At 45.2% G+C, this 20,147-nt stretch overlaps 3 protein-coding genes across 12 annotated transcripts in view; 2 read left to right on the forward strand and 1 right to left on the reverse strand.

Moving 5' to 3' along the window:
• KLHL20 (kelch like family member 20) overlaps positions 1 to 12,471 on the forward strand; it is a 48,871-nt gene extending 36,400 nt beyond the window's left edge. Inside the window, exons 12-14 of one of the 5 annotated variants that reach the window (XM_054036820.1) lie at positions 1,335 to 1,415; positions 11,039 to 11,074; positions 12,194 to 12,471. In XM_054036820.1, coding sequence (XP_053892795.1) covers positions 1,335 to 1,415; positions 11,039 to 11,074; positions 12,194 to 12,221 — 145 coding nt within the window. In that variant the 3' untranslated portion in view covers positions 12,222 to 12,471. Of the gene's footprint in view, positions 1 to 1,334; positions 3,188 to 6,024; positions 6,386 to 7,364; positions 7,529 to 11,038; positions 11,079 to 12,193 lie in introns of those variants that run through there. The other 4 variants (XM_054036822.1, XM_054036821.1, XM_054036819.1 and 1 more) reach the window with 4 other exon arrangements.
• CENPL (centromere protein L) lies at positions 5,487 to 15,444 on the reverse strand. Of its 5 annotated transcripts, none has more exons than XM_054036828.1 (6): positions 15,321 to 15,342; positions 13,610 to 13,677; positions 11,528 to 11,704; positions 9,330 to 9,581; positions 7,685 to 8,227; positions 5,487 to 5,838 (listed from the first exon to the last, which is right to left on the reverse strand). In XM_054036828.1, exons 3-6 carry the CDS (start codon positions 11,699 to 11,701, stop codon positions 5,767 to 5,769), a joined length of 1,041 nt encoding a protein of 346 aa, XP_053892803.1. In that variant the 5' UTR covers positions 11,702 to 11,704; positions 13,610 to 13,677; positions 15,321 to 15,342; the 3' UTR covers positions 5,487 to 5,766. The 5 variants fall into 5 exon arrangements, with proteins under 5 accessions (XP_053892803.1, XP_053892804.1, XP_053892801.1 ...); XM_054036829.1 differs by lacking the exon at positions 15,321 to 15,342 and adding an exon at positions 15,190 to 15,238; XM_054036826.1 differs by lacking the exon at positions 13,610 to 13,677 and having other exon boundaries at positions 15,321 to 15,444.
• A 55-nt stretch (positions 15,445 to 15,499) lies between these two features.
• Positions 15,500 to 20,147, forward strand: part of DARS2 (aspartyl-tRNA synthetase 2, mitochondrial) — a 37,277-nt gene continuing 32,629 nt past the window's right edge. The window contains exons 1-3 of one of the 2 annotated variants that reach the window (XM_054036824.1): positions 15,500 to 15,595; positions 17,788 to 17,972; positions 19,792 to 19,891. In XM_054036824.1, coding sequence (XP_053892799.1) covers positions 17,846 to 17,972; positions 19,792 to 19,891 — 227 coding nt within the window. In that variant the 5' untranslated portion in view covers positions 15,500 to 15,595; positions 17,788 to 17,845. The other variant, XM_054036825.1, reaches the window with a different exon arrangement.

Raw genomic sequence — 20,147 nt, forward strand, 5'->3', positions numbered from 1 at the left:
GTGATGGGGGGAGGGTGTGGAGCTTCCTGCAGACGGGGGAGGTTCTGGGGGTGGGTCTGACCTGGCCCAGGCCGCTCCTTTCAGGGGAAGAGCAAGTCCTGTCCACCCCAGCCCAGCCGGAACTAGCAGCTGAGCCTGGTGCAGCCCAGCCCCGCCTTCCCCGCACCCCTACGTCCCATGCAGTGATTTACCTCTCTGCCATCTGCTCCAGGTGCCCAAAATACTGCGCCCGCATTGCTGGGGTGGGGCGCATGACCGCTCTTGTGGCTTCCCTTTGCTTCCCCTTCAGAAAGTCCTTTTTCCGTAAGGAAGCAAAGAAATCTGTGGGGGACATGAATTCTGTGCCTGCGCAGTGGTGCACAATTCCCCCAGGAGTAACTTAATTCTGCCTTTTAACCGAATGGTGACAGCCACTCTCCCTAGCAGGAGTGGTTGGACATATAGTATGGAGAGCTAGCCAAAGCATGTGTTTGTAGCTAATATAGGTAGCTATTGAAGATACTAGCTTGTTTGTTACCGGCACTGAATTGAATAAAGCTGGTGATGTCTCCTATCATCTTGCCTCTCTTTATTGGCTGCGGTTCTTCTTGCTGTGTGAATTTTTTTTCTCCTATGTGTGGAGCACCAATGGGAAATCCTTGATATGCAATCTGGGGTTAATGGGTGGCATTAGTGACAGTTACTGAAAGAACTCCACTGTCCTATTTCTTCCAGCAGACTGTAACTGCATCAGCACATAGAGGAATATGCAGCTGAAGCAGGAAATGAGAGCTGATAGGCATCAGATTTCCATATGAAATGTGGGCACTGTTTCAGTATCATAGCATGGAGAGAACAGATGATGTTTGAAATGCATTATACATTGGTCTGTTCAGCTGTGTGTAGTATAAAGCAGATATGTGTCTGAAATTAGTTGTGCATCATGTAGAAGATTTACCCCCTGCTCCAGGGTTGCCCAAAGCATAGCCAGAGGGCCAAATGCAGCCCACAGAGTTGCTGCCCTCTGTTCCTGTAACTACACAGGAGCAGAAAAGAAATTCAGTGCAGTTTTCTGATGCTGGAAGACTGGAAGCAAAATAATTTGCTGTCCGCATCAAGGGAGATACATATGTGAGCAAATATGGCTATTTACTTTAGATGTATGTGTGTGTGTATAGATTGGGGACCCCTGCCTTACTCATCAGACAGCTTAATCACAGGCATCACCTGAAATGGAGACCAACAATTGTGCTGAACTATACATGCTGCCTACGGAGGCTGTTTCATGCTTTTATCAGAGAAGACAGTGCATTAAGAGCCTAAGCAGTATGACCAACGACAACTTTTCTTTGCAGGTTGTATGGCGGAATGAACTATCGTCGACTGGGAGGTGGTGTAGGCGTTATCAAAATGACACATTGTGAATCCCATATATGGTAAGCGTCTAATGGAGGGAAAGCCCTTGGTTCTCAATCCTATACAAACTGAAGAGACTTACTGACTCTGGAGCTCTGTGCGGCTCTAGTAAAATATAGATCCACCTTAATTCTTTGCTGGTGCCTCTTTCTATGGAATTATAAATAAAATGACTTTTTGAGCGCACATCCAATGGGAGACCACCTTGTCAGACTCCAGGAACCATCTACTACAACTAGAAGCTTTGCTTATGTCCATATTTTTTTCTAAAGTCTCTTGGTTTTTGAATAAACTGAACTGTAAAAGTGACTGTAGCATAAACAATGACCTGGGACTGCAAGCTGTGCCAGGAGTCTGGCAAAGAGGAGGGCCTCTCCTCCTCCAGCAGTGGAAGTGGCATCCATGCAGTGGGTGAAAGAGGAAAGTGATACTGAAAATAGTGCTTTTGCCTTATTTACAGAGAGCTTCATTTAAAAAAAAAAAAAAAAAAAAAAAATGTACTTGACCAGAAAGGTGCCACCTTTGCACAGAAGCTTTTCTGAGTGCAGAGTATATTTATTTTTTCATTTAATTTGTATCATGTATTTTCTTTGCATCACTCACAGTGAAAGATTCCATCTCTTTTAATTTTTTGAGATTGAGTTCTGACAGGCTGAAGGTTGGGGCAGGGCTACATCCTGATACTTCTGGACGCTGCTGCGCCAAGCCACTTGGGCCTCTTAGAGCACAGGAGCTGTGAAGATTAGTGCTCTGAGCGTCTGGTCGGTTTTTGGGGCAATGAGAAGCAGGACTGGAACTCCCATCTCTTTGCTGAATTACTGATGCTCAAAAAGGAGGTTGGGGATGAAAGTTGAAAAATAGCTAGACTCCAAAATTATGCATTTTTCCAGTGTGTGGTACAAAGGTTCAGGATCTGTCTCTTTCCTGTATGTGAACCTTATGAGAGCACTTATTGCCATTATCAATTCTTGTCTCTGCTCACATGGGAACCACTTGTTATTTTTGGAGAATCTAGAAAGCTATAGTTGCAATTTCCTAGCACTCGCCCCTATTGCAGACTTGAAATAGCTCCTGCTGAAAAATGCTCTGGTCAGAATCAGCTTAGCTCCCTACCCGTCTCTCTCCTGTTTCTTTATAATTCATACTGGGGAACATTAGGATAAGGATCAGATGGTACCTCCCCTTAGTGAATTTTTATGCACTTCCTTATGTTGGCTTTAGAGCTGGAAAAGGTATGAGGCCTGCTTAATAGACTTCTGGAGGAGATGGTGTGCAATTGCATTGTGAGTAATGGGGTATGTTTTAGCGAGTGCAAAAGCTGGATGGCAGAGTGCCTCCATGCTTTGAGCAAACAAGACAAGTTGGCTGTATTGTTAAACTCCAGAATGAGAGAATGTCATGATGCAACCGAGGTAACTTTGTGGCATACCTACTAAATTAGAGATTTGAAAGGGTTGGAGGAATGTACATCCTTGATATTAAGAGCAGTGCTAACATCTCAGTACGGTTTGGTTCCTATAACTCAGCACTTTAATGTGCTTGAGAATGTAGAAAAATAACACTATGCTAACAAAAATGGGTCATTAAACAAGACTTTTTTTAACAAAAAAAAAAAAAAAAAAGCTCAACGGTTGGCATTCTTGTGTTTACATTTGAAGATTATTTGCACCTTTACAAGGAAAAACAAGTATTCTGTAAACAATTGTTTACATGTATCATTTATGCTTTTTTCTAGCATGAGTAACTTGTATAAATAGCAGTGTTACCTTAATAAATTTCTTTTATGCTGTTATTTATTGCTTGTTCTTTTTGTCTAAAGCAGCAGCAGGAGGAATAACTTATGGTTTAATTTTATGCTAATTTTGCTTCCTTTGACTTCAAGAGAAACAAGAACAGGCCCATTTCAACACCTCTAACAAAAGCAGGACACACATGAAATTCTCATAAGCTGTTACCACTCTCCAGTTAAGTTATAGAGGCTCATTGCTGCTCCAGCTTTAGGGCATAAACTGATCTGCAGATGGGAGTCAGGCAGAACTACTCTCCCCCCACCACACGGTATAGTATTTTTCAGTAGGGGTTTGACACCTTCCTGAAGCATTGGCCCAGTAAAGACAACACACTGGACTGAACAGATGTCTGGCTGAAGCAGTTCCTAAGCAAAACTGACTTGTAGCTCTGCTGGTTGGGTGTCTGGGGGGGAAATGGCACATGCATCCTTTAGCCTAGAAGTGGATTGTTCAGGACACAGCTATTTGTCTAGAGGGAAAGGTGGCCCTCATAACAGAAGCTCAATTCAGCCCTAGTGTAATTCCACTGATTTGCAGACAGGCATTTACTTTAGCACACTTTCCTAGAACTATGGTTATATAACACTGAACATATGGAAACAAAGTTATTTAGCAGGTGGTTGTAGATTAAATACTATTTTCAAAAGTGGAAGGTGGCTGTAGATCACAGGTACACCACATTGATCTTTCTTTCAGTGCTTCTTTGTCAAAGCTGGAGTGAATGTGGGCTAGTGTTAGATTTTTGTATTAAATTCAATATATTTATTTCAGATTTTATAATGACCATGCAAACAAGAGAGGGATTTTGGTATCCGAGAAGGTGAGAGAGACTTACAATTCTGGGATAAATGTAGGAGTTGGATCTTTCTCCTAAACTGATCAGCAGTGCAAGTTAAGTCATTGGATTTCAGAATAAAACTCCTCAATATAAACAGGAACTGCTTCAAGCTGCCAATCTTTGTATCAGTTTTCAGTCTCTTGCCAAACACAAGGCCTAGAATGTACTTTTTTTTTTAATGAAAACTTAGTCCCATTTTTTTAAATCTTGGCTTATGAAACTGTGCTCTGGAAAAAATATCAGTATTTAGGTACCTTTCATCCAACAGCAGCCATGGATCAGTGGGAACTGGCGAGTGCTCAGCACTTCTGAACGTCAGGCCTCATAAGCACCTGCCTGCTAGTTGTATTATAGAAGCACCTAGGAGCCTAGTCATAGCCAGTGTGCCATGATCTGTACCACAAAGTATTTAAATATAGACAAATTCCAGAGTAGGTGAGGTAGTCTTACTGCCCACTTAAAATCAATAAATTAATGGAGATAGGATATCTCCTAGAACTGGAAGGGACCTTGAAAGGTCATACGAGTCCAGCCCCCTGCCTTCACTAGCAGGACCAAGTACTGATTTTGCCCCAGATCCCTAAGTGGCCCCCTCAAGGATTGAACTCACAACCCTGGGTTTAGCAGGCCAATGCTCAAACCAGAGTATACCTCCCCTGTATGTACCAGTCAAGAGGTAAAGAATAAGATTATTTAACTGAACTAGCATAGATTGTGGCACGTAAAATCAGCGTGATCAGAAAACTGTTTTCACATTGCTTCAGAGCCAGTACATTCAACAGCAAAGTCAAGTAAGAGTGAAAGAGGTTGACACTCTTACTTGACTTTAGCTTCACTGACAAAGGAGGAGAGCAAAACCTTCTCTATATACTTGCAGGGTGGGGGGGGAAAAAAATCTCATTTTACCTTACAACACCTTAATTTGTACATTTTAAACAGCTATATTAAATGTAGCCCATATCCCATTTTGTAGTTAAGGAAACAGGCATCGAGCTTAAGTGAGTTGCTTAGGTCACTAGTAGCAGAGCTGGAAACAGGAGGCTTTTCCTTCAAATGCTCTGATACCAAGGCCATACTGATTCTTCTGAATAGTTCACTGTTCACTCAACAAACATAGGGGAGTGCTTTTGAACCTTGCAGAAATTAATCCCAACAGACAGGCTTTTCTGCCCTATATTACATGCACCACCCTCCTGCACTACTGTGTTAGCATCTAGGCCAGTGGTTCTCAACCAATTTACCATTGTGGGCTGCTTATGCAGTTTTCTCTGTGTTAGGTGAGCCACATCCACACAATATATATACTACCTGTATGGCCCTGAGGATGTCACATAGGTTGCAGCTGTGTGCTGATTGAGAACCACTGATCTAGGCTATGGAGCAGGACCAGTGTTCCAGCTCATGCCTGACCCTTTAAATGATACTTGAAGCCATTACAAAATGTTACTTTATTGATGTGACCTTTTTATTATAGCAAAATGTGCATCTATATTTTCCTCCTATGGCCCTCTTTGCTTCATTACCCATTGTGGATGTCAGTCCAGGAACAAATGAGGTCAAATGGAACTAATATGCTTTCACTTCATGGACTGGAGTTTTGTGAGGCTAAAAAAATCTGCAGGAAAGCCAGCTTTCTGCAGTCAATGTCTCTCAAACATAAATCTACTGCAGATGGACTTAATGTGATCCAAGCAGAGCATCTGTAATAAGTTTTTTAGGACAGCAGGTATAGTGTACAAGGTTTCATTGTATCTGTGAGATTGCCAGCTCTGTCAGCAGCGTCAACACTCCTATTAGGTGCTTGCTATGTAAGATCTGGAAGGAAAAAAAAAAAAAAAAAAAAACCATTAGTTGTAGTCAGAACAGAAATACAATAAGCTATTTAAGTCACTGATGACAGTTGCCAATGTGTGTTCTACACATTTAAATAGCAGAGTGGAGTGAAGGATTTGCCCTATGGCTTAATCTCATCACCATGGTACTTTCCCTGTTTCTTTGCAGGACTCCTCCTGTTAGGACAGTAGCCTTCATGTACACCCATCTCCTCCTCCTCTACATGGGGCCTTCTGATCTTCACTCCCATCTTGGGAAAAAATCAGCAGCTCAATGGACACTCTGCTCCCACCTCCTTTTTGAAAGAGGGAGAGAAGTCCCAGCCACTCCGTCCCCTCACTTCTCCTTCCTCTCCTAGGAAGAAGCACCAACAATTGACCACTCTGCTCTTCCACCCTCCTGCCAACTCTCTTTAGCAGTGATATCTGATGATTCGTTATTCAAGCCAGGCCTGACAAGTTATTATTGAACATTTATATTGCTGTAGTGCCTAAGGATCATAACCGGGTTGGGTCACATTGTGTTGAGCACTGTACAAATTAGCATTACCTGCCCTAAAGAGTTCACATTCTAAAAAGGTCTCCTGTGCTTTTTCCTACCCACTAAATGAGGCAGAGTTCCTATAGTCAATGGTTAAATAGGCCAAGCAGCCATGAAATGAGAAAGATACTTAAGATTGGCAGCACCCATTTGGCAACGTCCACATTTAAAACATATTTCTTAGCTATGTTGCTAGCACTTCAGATAGTTATAAACGAATCAATTTTTAGTATTTTTTTTTAACTTTTCATTTCCCAGCATGGACAGTGAAAATACACTAGTCATTACCATGTTATATATCAATCCCAACATTGTGCTAGCACCTAAATAAGGCTAAGATTTTGTCTCAGATATTTTTAGTAAAAACCATGGACAGGTCACGGCCAATAAAGAAAAATTCAAGGAAGCCCGGGAGCGGTCCATGACTTTTACTAAAAATATCCATGACAAAATGGGCAGCTCAGCGGTGGGGTCCCCACACCACCCGCAGCAGCTGGGCAGTTGCAGGGGCCCCGCTGAGTTCTGGGGGCCCCTGGCACCCAGGAGCTGCAGGGTACCCCCATCGCCTGGGGGAGGGGGACCCTGCAGCTCCCTGCTCCTGGGGCTAAAGTCACGCAGCTTGCTGAAAGTCACGGATTCTGTGACTTCTGCGAAAAAATCTTAGCCTTACACATAAATACCTGGGGATTTTCTTAAAACTTTTTTTTTTTTTTTTAATATCAAAAAAGTCAATTGTCGTTTCTATTGGCTGTAGGTTTTGTATAAGTTTGGGATTTTTAAATGCAAATTTTAGCCAAAATGAGACAAAGGCTGTCTTTGTTCTGTGCTTGTACAGCGCCCAACACAATGACTGGGGGTTCACTACAATACAAAATGTTGGCTGCACAACTGCCAGATGTCTGTGGAACACACTAGAAACTAGTTATGTCTGGCAGAGGCTGAAATTTTAATTGATTTTATTTTTTTAGGGGGAAATCAGTTAATGAGAATCAAGTACACCTCTACCTCGATTAACGCGACCCAATATAACACGAATTCGGATATAACGTGGTAAAGCAGTGCTCCGGGGGGCGGGGCTGCGCACTCCAGTGGATCAAAGCAAATTCAATAATGCGGTTTCACCTATAACGCGGTAAGATTTTTTTGGCTCCTGAGGACAGTGTTATATCTAGGTAGAGGCGTAGCTCCAACTTCAGGGGCAGCTCTTTCTGGCCAGGTAGTACTATTTTAATTATACTAGCTAGAACAGTGTTAATCAAAACCTCATAGTTGGAATTCAATTTAGTACCTTTATATTCCCATCACAGTGTGCTGAAGCTATAGATGTAGAGACTTTCACCAGTCTTGTGGCTGACAAGTGGATCTTAAAGTGTCTATGGAAGTGAGAGTAAAGGCAGTCCATAAATAAATTCACTTCTTCTTGAGTAACCTCCCCAGGAGTTTTTTGCACTGTGTCCCATAAGGCTTTTGCATCCTCAGGGTGTATGGCATATGAAATGTCCAGAGACTGGGGAATGCAGGGCACAGAGAAAACAAGTTCTGTTGCAGCCATATGACTATCCACTTTGCACCCAGTCCACATAGCAGCCATCCAGGCAAGATTGAGTGGGCTGATGGTTAAACGACTGAAATAACAGTCAAAGGTCTTCTGAAACCAACTGCCAACTATGGCTGTGTAACTCTCTGCCCCATTTGCAAGGAACAAAGATAAACAGGTAAAATCCTCTGGTACGCTCTCCAAAAGATCATCTCCAGATATACAGCAGAACCAGCCTGACCACACCACTTTGTTTTCTGCATTTTCAAATGGGAGCTGAGATCTTGATGCAATCTAAAAGAAAAAATGTCTGCATTAAATCTCCAAGTTCTAGAGTGCATTTGACAGTTCTTACCAGAGTGAAATGGATTCTAATAAGAATTGCTAAAGCACAAGAATTTCCCCCTGCTATACCATTTTAAGAGCAAGAAATCAGAGGGAGTCAGCTCCAAATCAGTGGCTTGATTTTCAGAGGTCCTATATGGGTTTTGGTGCCCAATTTAAAGATTTTGGCCCAGCCAGAACCCTGTTTTGACACTGCATTTCACTGGTTTCTATGCCATTATACCACTTTAGATATCTTGACTGTTTAAAGACAGTTTTTGCAATTCATCTATTATGCCTATAGAGGACCTGGCTCCTCCCACTGAAGTCGTGGAAGTGTTGCCATTTACTTCAATGGGAATAGAAACAACCCTTAAGTCTACATTAGTGCTGCTTAATGCAGCATTTGCATTGTACATAATTTTCCTACAATAATTGCAGTACAAAATGTTGCACTTCAAAATAGCATCTTTCCTCTGAGGACCTCAGAGTGTTAATAGGCCTTAACTATGGCAGGGAAGTAGCATTACATCCATTTTACCAATGAAATTAAATGACCTGCGCAAGATCCTACATCAAGTTGATGACAGAAGAGAGGGGGAGGGATAGCTCAGTGGTTGGAGCACTGGCCTGCTAAACCCAGGGGTTGTGAGTTCAATCCTTGAGGGGGCCACTTAGGGATCTGGGGCAAATCAGTACTTGGTCCTGCTAGTGAAGGCAGGAGACTGGACTCTATGACCTTTCAGTGTCCCTTCCAGTTCTATGGGATAGGTATATCTCCATATATTATATTATAATTGAAGAGTGTCAACTCTTACTTCTGTGCTCTAACTATAACAAAGATTTGTTCCCAAGTCTATGTTTGAATGTATCAACAGTTTATGAATAGGTCCATGAGGGTGTTAAAAACAGACAAGAACCATATTGGTTAAAAGCAAAGGGATGCAAAAAAAGTTCGAATCACAGGATACATGAAAATTACTATAGTAGCAGCCATAAATATTTCAACATGTTACAGTGAGGAAATTCAGAAGTGTTAAGACACCCCATTGCTATCAGCTGCAGCCCTTACCTGGACAAGGATTGCAACCTGGTCTTGATCCGTACCTTTCAGTCCTAAAAGGGTAGACAAAGTCACTTTGATGCCAAGATCATTGCCCACTTCTACAGCAAGTCCTTTCTGCTTTTCAGCAGCAACAAAGGCACTCAGAAGTCTAGAATACTCCTTCAGATTGCCATAAGAGAATTTGTACATGGGGGTCACACTATATAAGGTCCATTGTTTGCGTAGAAGGAATGCTATCTTCTGAGGATCTGCATTTTCCTGGAATCAAGAAAACAGTATTCAGTTTTCTAGGCCTGCCCACAATTTCTGTAATGAAATTGAAGAAACACTTGTACACTGCATCAAATGTACAGGCTAATCAGTTGTGTTTATTCTATTAGCTATTTTTCCTTAACTTGTCAGCATTTCTTTACTGTAAAGTATGTCCGTGAGCACTGCTGAAGGACTGAACATGACAATGATTTTTCTAATTAGAAAATAGAGGTGGAGGATACCAAAGTCATTGTCCTCTATCGTCCCAGCTACAGCATTCAGACATTAAAGACTGGATTATAGTAGCAATGTTCTCCAGAATACAATCCTGGCTAATTTTTAAGAAAGATATATAGTGAATCCTAGCAACATCCACAGAATCTAAACTTTCATTTCAGAAAAGTTAAGTTTCTAGCTTTAGGGTTGCAAAGATACTCAGTTCAGGTTTGGAAGGCTGATAAAGACACATTCAGTGCTGCCTGTGTGCAGAAGACAGTTTGAGTGCCTCTGCTGCAGTTCATAGCTTTGCCAAGCTAAAGCACAGTTAAAACAGACCAGAGTTGTCAGTTTTCATTGCTGCTAACGGACAGCGGTGGAACTGACAAAAATTAGCTTAATTTCACTTGCTGCAGTTTGGGTAAGCTGTGATCAATAAAAGGGGCAGACAATGAAGATGTTCAAGGAGCCAATGGAAAGAATAGAGTAGGACACGCATACCCGTCTTGCAGCATAAGGAAGGCAGAGGGAAAGATAGCATATGGGAGACTCTCCACCCACTGTAACAGCAGCTAGGAGGCTCCAAGACTGGGGTAGTCGGGAAGGGAAGCCCATGAAACAGACTGCTCCTCTTTTCCATCAGCCAAAGGGGCCTTGGATGAGAGCTTTAAATTTAATCACATCCCAGAACAATCAGGCAAAGCCTGAGACTAAATGTGCGAATCCCCAAACATGGTCCAGAAATTGCAGCTTAGTAGCTGTCCCAACACCCTTCCCTTTCCCAGTGGCTTGGCAAGGGAGAAGGAAAGAACTGCCTCCTCCCACCCTTCCTCACACACACTCCTTTACATCTGACTGGCTAGTAGTGTCAGTCCTGTAGCTATTGGATGTTTGGGTGGAGAGGGGTGCATATGCACATGAATGTGTGGGTGGGACGGAGGGTGGGCATGGGAGAGATGGCGATATTGATGAGAAATTAGAAAAAGTACAGCAAAGAGACTTGTTCAAGAGTAGAGAAATGTACAATGTAAAATACAGTGAAGAAAACAGAGTACACTATGCTGGAAAAGAAAGTAAAGAGAAAAACACTGAAAATAATGCAGGAAGATGTATACCGTGATTATTACAGAAAAGATGACAGATAAATTATTACATATCTTGCATTGGTTGTTTTAAAAAAATTGTTAAAGACAGTCAGCAGTATCACAAATAATACAGTACATAACTTGTATTCCTTTAAATTGCAGGGGAAATGGCTTATTCTTCAGGCCAGTAAATATTTGGTGAGTGCTTCATACTGTTTTGAATGACTTAAGTGAAAGAATTTTCTCCGGTTTTCTTAAGTTATTTTACAGTATAGAAAATGTCTCCCCACAAGGAGAATACATTCCTGGAAGCTTTTTTTTTTTTTTTTAAATTAGTTTCATTGCATTACTCTTAGTTCTACCCATCAGGTTTGACTTGAAACTAATTAGCAAAGTACTTTACATATTTTAAAGCCCATTCCTTTCAGGAAATGCATGATGACTATCCAAGCAATTGCAACCTAGGAGAAAAGCCATTATATCAAAATAGAAATTACTCTGAGAAATACAATTGACATCATTAGTGACTCAGCATACAGATCTATTCAACGACAGAATGGTTAGATAAAGCTGTCCAATAAGATGTGACAGCTGATTTAAGATATGAATAGAGACATTTTCTTTAGTTATATTAAACTACTAAAAGCCCACCTGTAGTAAAGATGTTTGTGGAATTATTCTCCTAGTTGGGCTCTGACCAAACAGGGTGTGTGTCCTGATGAATGTCAAACCTCTTGAGAAACGTGTAGTACTTGTAAAGTTGATTCCAGTCTCTGCAGTTTTTCTTCCTAAAGGGGTTATGCCCCCAGAATCAGGAGTATCCATATCCTGTGCATAGAAAGAGCCCAAAGACTGAAAACTTGCTATAGTCAGGATGGAGTGATTTAAATTATTTTTTTTCAATTAAGTATTTGTAAATCATTGATTCTGATCACAGTGAGCCTTTGTAAAACTAATTCAAATTGATAAACTAAATTATAAATGTTTCTTTCTAATTCAAATGCCACTACTGGTAGAGTCTCATTTGATTTTTTACAGAACTGCTATAGGCAAGAGACAAACATTGAAAATTAAGGTGTAGTTCCTGCAGACTCTTGAGCAAGTGCATAACTTTAATCACATGAAAGGAACTAAAGTACTTAAAGTTTAGCTCGGACACTTGTGCACATGCTTAAGTTGTAGTTTTATTTTAAAAGATATTTTAATAGCATGAAATCGAACACTGAAGCAATTTTGTTTTGAACTGACAATGAAAAGTTTATTAGAGAGACTGCATACAATGATTAACAGAGATATTATGAATTGTTTTATAAACAGGCCAAAATGTTCAAAAATGGGAGCCTAGAAAATTAAGCTTCTGAGCCCATGCTTTATGGTGGAATTTTCAGAAGCACCCAAGTGACTTAGAAGCACAAATCCCATCGACTTCAAACTGCGAACCCCGATGGAGTCTTAAAAAAAAGAAACCAAAAAAGCAAAACATGCAAAGCACCTTATTTGTGTTTCTATTCTGTTTAGGTCCAGTAAAGAATAGACACAACTGTACATTATTATTAATTATTGAGTCTGGGGGGAGTGGGGGAAGAACCCTACACAAATAAATTATAATGATTTATACATGTATATGTGCATATTTATTTGTTTTCCCTAAAATTAATTAAGTATTTTAGGAAAAATTGTCAGAGTGGCCATCAGCAAGAATTGATGGCCGCACTGGGCCACCCAAAAATTTATAGTTGTACCAGGGGTTATTACAACATCAGTCACATACCCCTGAGCAATGTAGTTATATTAACATAGGTCTGTAGTATAGACCTGGCCATAGATTCTTCACCTGGGGTATGTCTACTACACTACAAGCACCACAGCTGTAGCTACACCGCTGTAGTGCAGACACTTAGGGCTTGGCTACACTTGCGAGTTAGAGCGCATTAGAGCTGTGGGCCCCCTAACTCACGACCCGTCCACACTGGCAAGGCACTTAGAGCGCCTGGACTTTGCAGCTGGAGCACTCCTGGTAATCCACCTCCACCAGAAGCATAATGCTTGGTGCGCCTCAGCTGAAACACCCCAGCATCAGTGTGAATGAGGTGTTGCATTACTGTGCTCTGATTGGCCTCCAGAAACGTCCCATAATCCCCTTAAGTCAAGTGGCCACTCTTGTCATTGTTTTGGAATCGCTGCAAGAATGCGGATATGCCCTTTCAAAGCTCCGTTTCTGACAGCTGGCATGCTTATCTGCTCCAGGACAAAGCAAACCATTACTGTGGAATGCTGGGGGGGTGGGGGGGAACGCTGCTGCTCTCTGAACTTACAAGACAGCATGCAGACATGCTCTCAGCCCCCAAAAAAACCACTCTCTCCCCCCCCCACATACACACAACACACTCCCTGTCACACTCCACTCCACCCCACCCATTTGGAAAGCACATAGCAGCCACTTGCATGCTGGGATAGCTACCACAATGCACTGCTCTGTGTGACTGTTGCAAGAGCTGCTAATGCAGCCACGCCATGCTTGAATCTGACAGCATAGACACACTGCAGCGCTTTCCCTACTGCAGTCTCCGAGGGCAGGTTTAACTCACAGCGCTTTACATCTGCAAGTGTAGCCATACCCTTACTACAGCAAGGAAGGCATTTTTCCATCACTGTAGTAAATCCACTGGCCTAGCAGTATTTACAGTGGCGCTTAGATAGACTTAAATCTCTTTGGAGTGTGAATTTTCTCACCCATAAGTGAAATCACTAGATCAACCTCTGTTTTAGATGCAGACCAGGGTGTTGGTGTCAAGTACCTGCTACAACAACAAATGCTCAAAGTTACATTCAGGAGGGAGGTGGAAATGTTCCCAAACCCAACATGGAATCCTAAGCTAACACAGACCTGCCCCCAAACTGTCACACCTTCAACCACCCTAGTAATGAAAAGTTTCCTACATAACTCCCCCGACCTCCTTTTTCAATGTAGTGAACTCAGCTTAACGTTCATGCCTGTGAAAGATCTTGTAAACTATGAACTACGCCCTCCCGCCAGTCTGCCCTGGGTTGTAAGGGGGGGGTGGGGTGCCTTTGTCCCCTTCCTGTCTGTTACAGGCCCCAGCACGCTAGTGGCAGTGGATATAGCGGGCTGCAGGCAGGAGCGTAGCTAGGGGAAGCAGCCCCTTCCCCTCAGCACATTTTTCAAAAGCGGCGCCTGCCGGGCAGGCGCTGGGCTCCTGCTGGCAAGGGGGGGGCAGGCAGCACGGCCGGACTCCGGTTGGGGAGGCGGGCGCGGCCGGAGGAGCCGGCTCCTCGGCCATCACGCCCCACACTCAGCGCAGCCCCAACATCGCCGCGGCCGCCTCCTGCGGCAGCTCAGGGCTTGGCGGCCGAGCGCTCCACAGCTGGCGGGCAGATCCCCTCTCCCCGGCAACTTCCTGCTTCCCTCGGCCCGGGCAGCCTAGCATTAAGATCCCGCCCCTTGCTAATGCTGGGCTGCCCGGCCGAGGGAAGCAGGAAGTTGCCGGGGAGAGGGGATCTGCCCGCCAGCTGCAGAGCGCTCGGCCACCGAGCCCTGAGCCGCCGCAGGAGGGGGCCGCGGCGATGTTGGGGCCGCGCTAAGCGTGGGGCGCGATGGCCGAGGAGCCGGCCCCTTTGCTCCTCCGGCTGCGCCTGCCGCCCCCCCAATGGCTCCTCCGGAGTCCAGCCGTGCTGCCCGCCCCCCACCTCCGCCTGCAGGAGCCTAGCACTGGCCCAGCAGGCGCCGCTTTTGAAAAGAAATACTGGGCTGCCCAGGCCGAGGGAAGCAGGAAGCTGCCAGGGAGAGGATCTCGCCAGCTGCTGCCCACCCCACTGCTCCGCTCCCCCCAGCGCCCGGGAGAAGCGAGCAGCGCCTGCCACCCCTTCCCCACACCGCCCCAGCCCCTCTGTGTGGGGGGGAGGGCGCGGTGGTATTGCTGGAGAAGCCAGCAAGGGGGGGGGGGTGCAGAGCGGCCGGGGGAGGAGCCAAAGGGGGGCGCCTTTATGTTTGCTCCCCCTGCACTTAGAACATGGCTATGCCACTGGCTGCAGGGGGAAGAGGGAAGGGTTAGATCTAACACAGCACATGGAGGGTGGCAGATGCTCCAGCCGCTGCTCCCTGCACACGTTCGCAGCTGGTTGCTCCAGGATGGGTGGGGCGGAGAGCCTGGTGCCTCCCCAGCGCGGGGCCGGGCCCTGTCATGCCGCACGGGGAGGACAAAGGGGGCCGCTAGGGGTAGTGCTCCCGGACGGCTCCCCCGATCTCCGGCTCCCCATTCACGATACCCGGTGGAAGATCGCCCCCCCCGTACCAGGCAGCTCAGCGCTATGAACAGCCCGCCGCCAGCGCCCCGGCTCCTGCTACCGGGCGGTGGGGAATACATCATTCTCCGTACGTTAGACACAGAGCGGTGGGCCTGCCCCGCAGACCCCGCGCTCTCACCTGTCGCCGCCCCGATCGCCTCATTGCGGACTCAGCTCTCGCGCGCTTCGTCAAGATCGTTTGAATCCTCTTCCCGGCAGCCCGTGCGGCAGGAACACCGCACGCGCGTGAGCCTGAGCCTAGAATCCCGTCACGTGATGCACAACTGCTCCGTCGCCATGTTTAGTGCGGGCGGGGAGGTGCCACCCGCTTTCGTCCTAATCAAACGTGGTGACGAATGCGACGGTGGCCGGATAGGGACAATTGGCGAGATTTGCGGTGTCGCGATCCCTGAGGTAGGACCGAGCCTGTGCGGAAAGAAAACGTGAGGGAGGGAGAGCGGTTGTATGGGGTGGGGACGCTAAGTCTAGCCCCTGCGAGGGGGGGCTGCCGCCAGCAGCAGGAAGAGGCTGGAGCTGAGGGCCGTCCGGGGGAGCGAACACTCCAGTGCGGGGCGGGGTCTGTGCTGGGCTCGGGAGCCCGGACGCCTGGGTTCTTTCCCGACTGGCTACTCTCGGAAAGCCACAGATTCGCGGGCACCTTTCCTCCCCCGTAGCCGTTTACAAACAAAAGACAGCCGCCTGTCACCGTAAAACGGGAACTGGCCCCTACTGGGAGCGCGAGCAGCGGCCTGAGGGACCCCCGCCCCCCCAGCTTGGGCCAGCGACTGGACGGGCTGTGCTTAGGGGCCAAGTACTGCCCCCGCCCCGCCGCTTGCTCTCAATGGCTTGTCGGCCCTGTGGCCAGGCCGGTGCCTTCCCCGGCCTCACAGGCCGGGCTGGAAACGGGGCGGTCCCTAGTGGGGCCCCGTGACACGCCTGGGGCTGAGCCGTGCCCTAGAGCTGCCCCAGCTGCGGGGGTTGTGGCATTACCGGGTGCGCAGATGGCACCGGTCCTGCTGTGGTCTGGCCAACCGCACTATTTGTATCGCCTTAACGGCGGCCAGGGCTGCAGGTAGGCTGGAGCCACTTCACTTCTCTACCCTCCAAAGTTTTGCCACTGTGATCGTTAAAGTCACCAACGGTCCTGGTGGAGTCTCCATTGCTGGCAATTTTTAAATCAAGACTGGATGTTTTGCTAAAAGATCTGCTCTAGTTATTATTTTGGGGACGTTCTCAGGCCTGTGTTATGCACAGACTACTTGATCACAATGGTGCCTTCTGGGCTTGAATCGAGGAAAAAAGTGGCAAGCCACTTCCCTATCATAGATGTAGCTATATGAACTCTTTTATACGAGTATAGCTTTTTCCAGATCACCAAAGTGAAATACGCTATATAAGTATAAAGTGCCCTATACAAGTATAACTGCATCTACATTAGGGCTTTTATCAGCATAAGTATATTGGTAAAAAATCACACCCATTACTGATATAGTTATGCTGGTAACATTTTAAAGTGTATGTCAGTCTAAGTCTGTTTTAAATCTCACCTTGAATTATTTATTTACAAGTTTGTGGGTAGGTGCTCGTATTTCAGATTGGGTGTCCTATTTTGATATAATGTAAAAAAAAAAGTGATATAAAAATAATAGACCCTTTAACTGAAATAAGAGTGTCTGTAAGCAAACGTGCACTGGACTCAATAGGTTTACACACTCGCCTTTATGTATGTAGGCAAGGGCTGACTCTTTGCCGTGAAGAGTCTGATCATCTCTAGGGCATGTCTAGAGTAGACAGTTTTTGTACTTAATACTGATTGAATTACACTTCTACTCCGATATAACACTGTCCTCAGGAGCCAAAAAATCTTACTGCGTTATAGATGAACCCGCGTTATATCAGACTTGTTTTGATCCGCCGGAGTGCACAGCCCCCTCCCCCCCGGAGCGCTGCTTTACCGCGTTATTTCCGAATTCATGTTATATTGGGCCGCGTTATATCAGGGTAGAGGTGTATATGGAGTTGGAAGCAAGAAGGTGGAGCCACTGCCATGTGACCTGATCTGCCTTCTTTCCAGACATCACCAGCAAGTGGTTTATAGACCTCCATTTGAGATCCTCCTTGATGATGGAAGATGCTATACACATATAAAATATTAATATTATACAGGCCTGAGGGAGACAGGAACTAGTATGGATGACAGATGGGGAATAAAGGTGGAGTTTGTATATGTGATTATTATTTGCATTACAGTATTGATGCCCCGTTGTGCTAATCACTGTACAAGTAGATAGTGAGTTACGGTCCCTTTTCCGGAGATCTTACAGTCTAAATAGACAAGACAGAAAAAAGTTGGGAGGAGAAGCAGAGGTACAGAGAGGTGAATTGATTTGTCCAAGATCACACAGCTGATCACTGGCACAGCAGGGTCTCAGGTCTCCTAATTCTCAGGCCAGTGCCCTAGCCATTAGACCATGTTATCTCTTCCAGGTAATAAGGGCAGCTGGTCAGTCAAGGAGAATTTGACACAAGTACTGATTGAAGAATAAAATCTGAGGATTGCAAAGTGAAATTACTTTCCATGTTTTTTTTCCCCTAAAATTGTCCAGAGTGTGAAAGATCCAGGACTGCCCTTCTGTTTCTCATCCAGCTGTTGTGGCCTGTAAGATGTCATTCCGCCATGGGCTGCGACTGCTGTACAGTCAGCTGTCTCTGTTCTCTAGAGAACTAAACAGACCTTGGTGCAGATATGTTTCCAACAGTTTGGCACTTAGCTCAGAGAAAAGAGCATCAGGTGAGCAGGGGTGGGGAGAAGTCTCCTGAATACAATATTTTATATTCACATAGTGAATTTACAAAAATAGGTTTTGTATCTTATTTATCTTTTCTTCAACTTTGCTCTTATTCTGGGTGACAGAGCCTCATGATAATCCAGACAGAAAATTAAACAATCACTAAAATGAGACATGTATTAGCACTTCCCTCTAGATATTTTTAAAATGTATATTTTAAAAAAGACCTTAACTCATTTACACTCTTCACTTTTTACACATTACTCCCACATGGGGCATGAGCCAAAGCCAATTTTTTTGGCTTTCAAATCACATTTTCCTGTCTGAAAACCGTTTTTTCCCTTTCTCCTACTGTAGTGTGAAGGACAGGGACAAACAGATAAAAATTGACTATGCCTGACATAAAAGTGAGGGAATTTTTTTCCCCTCTAGGAATTTTAAGGGTCTGTAACAATAGTAGGTGAAATGTTTTCAGGTAGGAATGTGCCTAAGTTGACAGTCTCCCTTTAACCTTCTAAAATACTATAAACTTTAAAACCCAAGAGCACCCTGTGAATGTTTAACAACTAGAGTGTGAAACTGACCAGTCTGGTTTTATTATCTAAGGACCTGATGCAAAGGCCATTGAAATCAATAGGAAGACTCCCATTAACTTCAGTGGGCTTTGGATCAGGCCTTTGCTAGCCTTGTCTAAAGCAGGCAGAGACTTTCAATTTTCCCTTATGTGGTTTTGTCAATACATTTAGACCTTGATCTAGTGCTACTCTGTTCCTCAACCCCCAACACAGCTCTGCTAACATGACTCAATCCATACCTGCAGCATCCTCTGCTATTTTTGTCCTGGGTCTTTTTTGAGAAGAAATTGGCAAATGTGGTGGATTATGCTTAAATGTTGTATTAACCTCAAAGAGCACCATGCTGGAATAGGATGAGAGATCAGCAAACCTGTTGTTATTTGTAGCATAAGCAGATCATCAACCCAGGCTGCCAGAATTGGTATATACAGGTTGTTTGACACAAGGTATGGCAAACATCACTATTCTGATTCTTAGAAAGCTGATGATATTCACGTTTCAATTGTGCCTCCCTTTAGTTGTCCCTGTTGTTTTCTTTGGATATACAGTATTCTTTACAAACCATTTTAGGCAAGGAAATAGTGTTTCTATGCCATCCTTAAAGGCTGCTGGTTTCCACCCAAGAAGCAGGGCCACCCGGGGAGGCAAGTGGGGCAATGTGTCCCAGGCCCCACAGGGCCCCCGCGAGCCCTGGCTGAGAATCCCTTCCCTGGCTACTCACCCGGCGGCGGTCCGGGTCTTTGGCGGCACTTCAGCGGCGGTCCCTTCAGTCGCTCCGGGTTTTTGGCGGCAGGTCCTTCAGTGCTGCCAAAGACACGGAGCGAGTGAAGGACCCACCACAGACTCGGAGCGCCGCCCGGTGAGTACAAGCACCGCAGCGGGCAGCGCCTTTTTTATGTCCGCTCCCCCACTTTGCCCCAGGCCCCCTGAATCCTCTGGGCGGCCCTGCCAAGAAGTCACTTTAGTGGTGGGAGAAATGATCTGTTTATATATAGGCCATAAAACAGATTCGGATTATTATTTTTATTTATTTGTATCACCATAATGCCTAGGAGCCCTAATCCTGGACCAGTACTCCATTGTCCTAAGCATTGTACAAACAAAAAACTGTGGGGCTGGGACTGTCCTTTTTGTTCTGTGTTTGTACAGTGATCTTTGAATAACAGGACCTATATTGCTCTCGTTGTATAGCTACATTAGCATTCATGCTCCCATTGAAACTGTTTTTCTCTGGCTTTGTCTCAAGATTTCAATAGCTTTGTGGCTCGGACCAACACTTGCGGAGAGTTGCGTTCTGCTCATGTGGGCCAAGAGGTCACCTTGTGTGGATGGATTCAGTACCAAAGGTAAACACAACCCACATGGACGGAGGAGAGGTTACATTGCTGGAGTCAAAGCAGCTCCTAGGGCCTGATTCTTGGTTATGTTAACGGCCCTTTACACCACCCTGGCAGCATAAAGGGGCTTAAAAATGTGAGGAAACACCTTCCTGAGAATATCCTCTGTGCAGGGTGGCTGCCTGGCCAATAAAGAGCACCAGCTCTAAGTCCCCTGTGCCCGGACGTGGGTGTAGAGACAGGTCAGGATCTGGCCCAAGTGCAT

Source organism: Malaclemys terrapin, chromosome 8 (genome assembly GCF_027887155.1).
Source record: "Malaclemys terrapin pileata isolate rMalTer1 chromosome 8, rMalTer1.hap1, whole genome shotgun sequence".
NCBI lineage: Eukaryota > Metazoa > Chordata > Testudines > Emydidae > Malaclemys > Malaclemys terrapin.

Coding starts and splice junctions, on each gene's coding strand:
- CENPL (XM_054036826.1), bottom strand. CDS start 15,344: ATGAGGCGATCGGGGCGGCGACAG. Junction 11,705..15,320: donor GGCGATCGGGGCGGCGACAG/GTGAGAGCGCGG, acceptor TTCTATGCACAG/GATATGGATACTCCTGATTC. Junction 8,228..9,329: donor AGGTTGCAATCCTTGTCCAG/GTAAGGGCTGCA, acceptor TTTTTCTTTTAG/ATTGCATCAAGATCTCAGCT.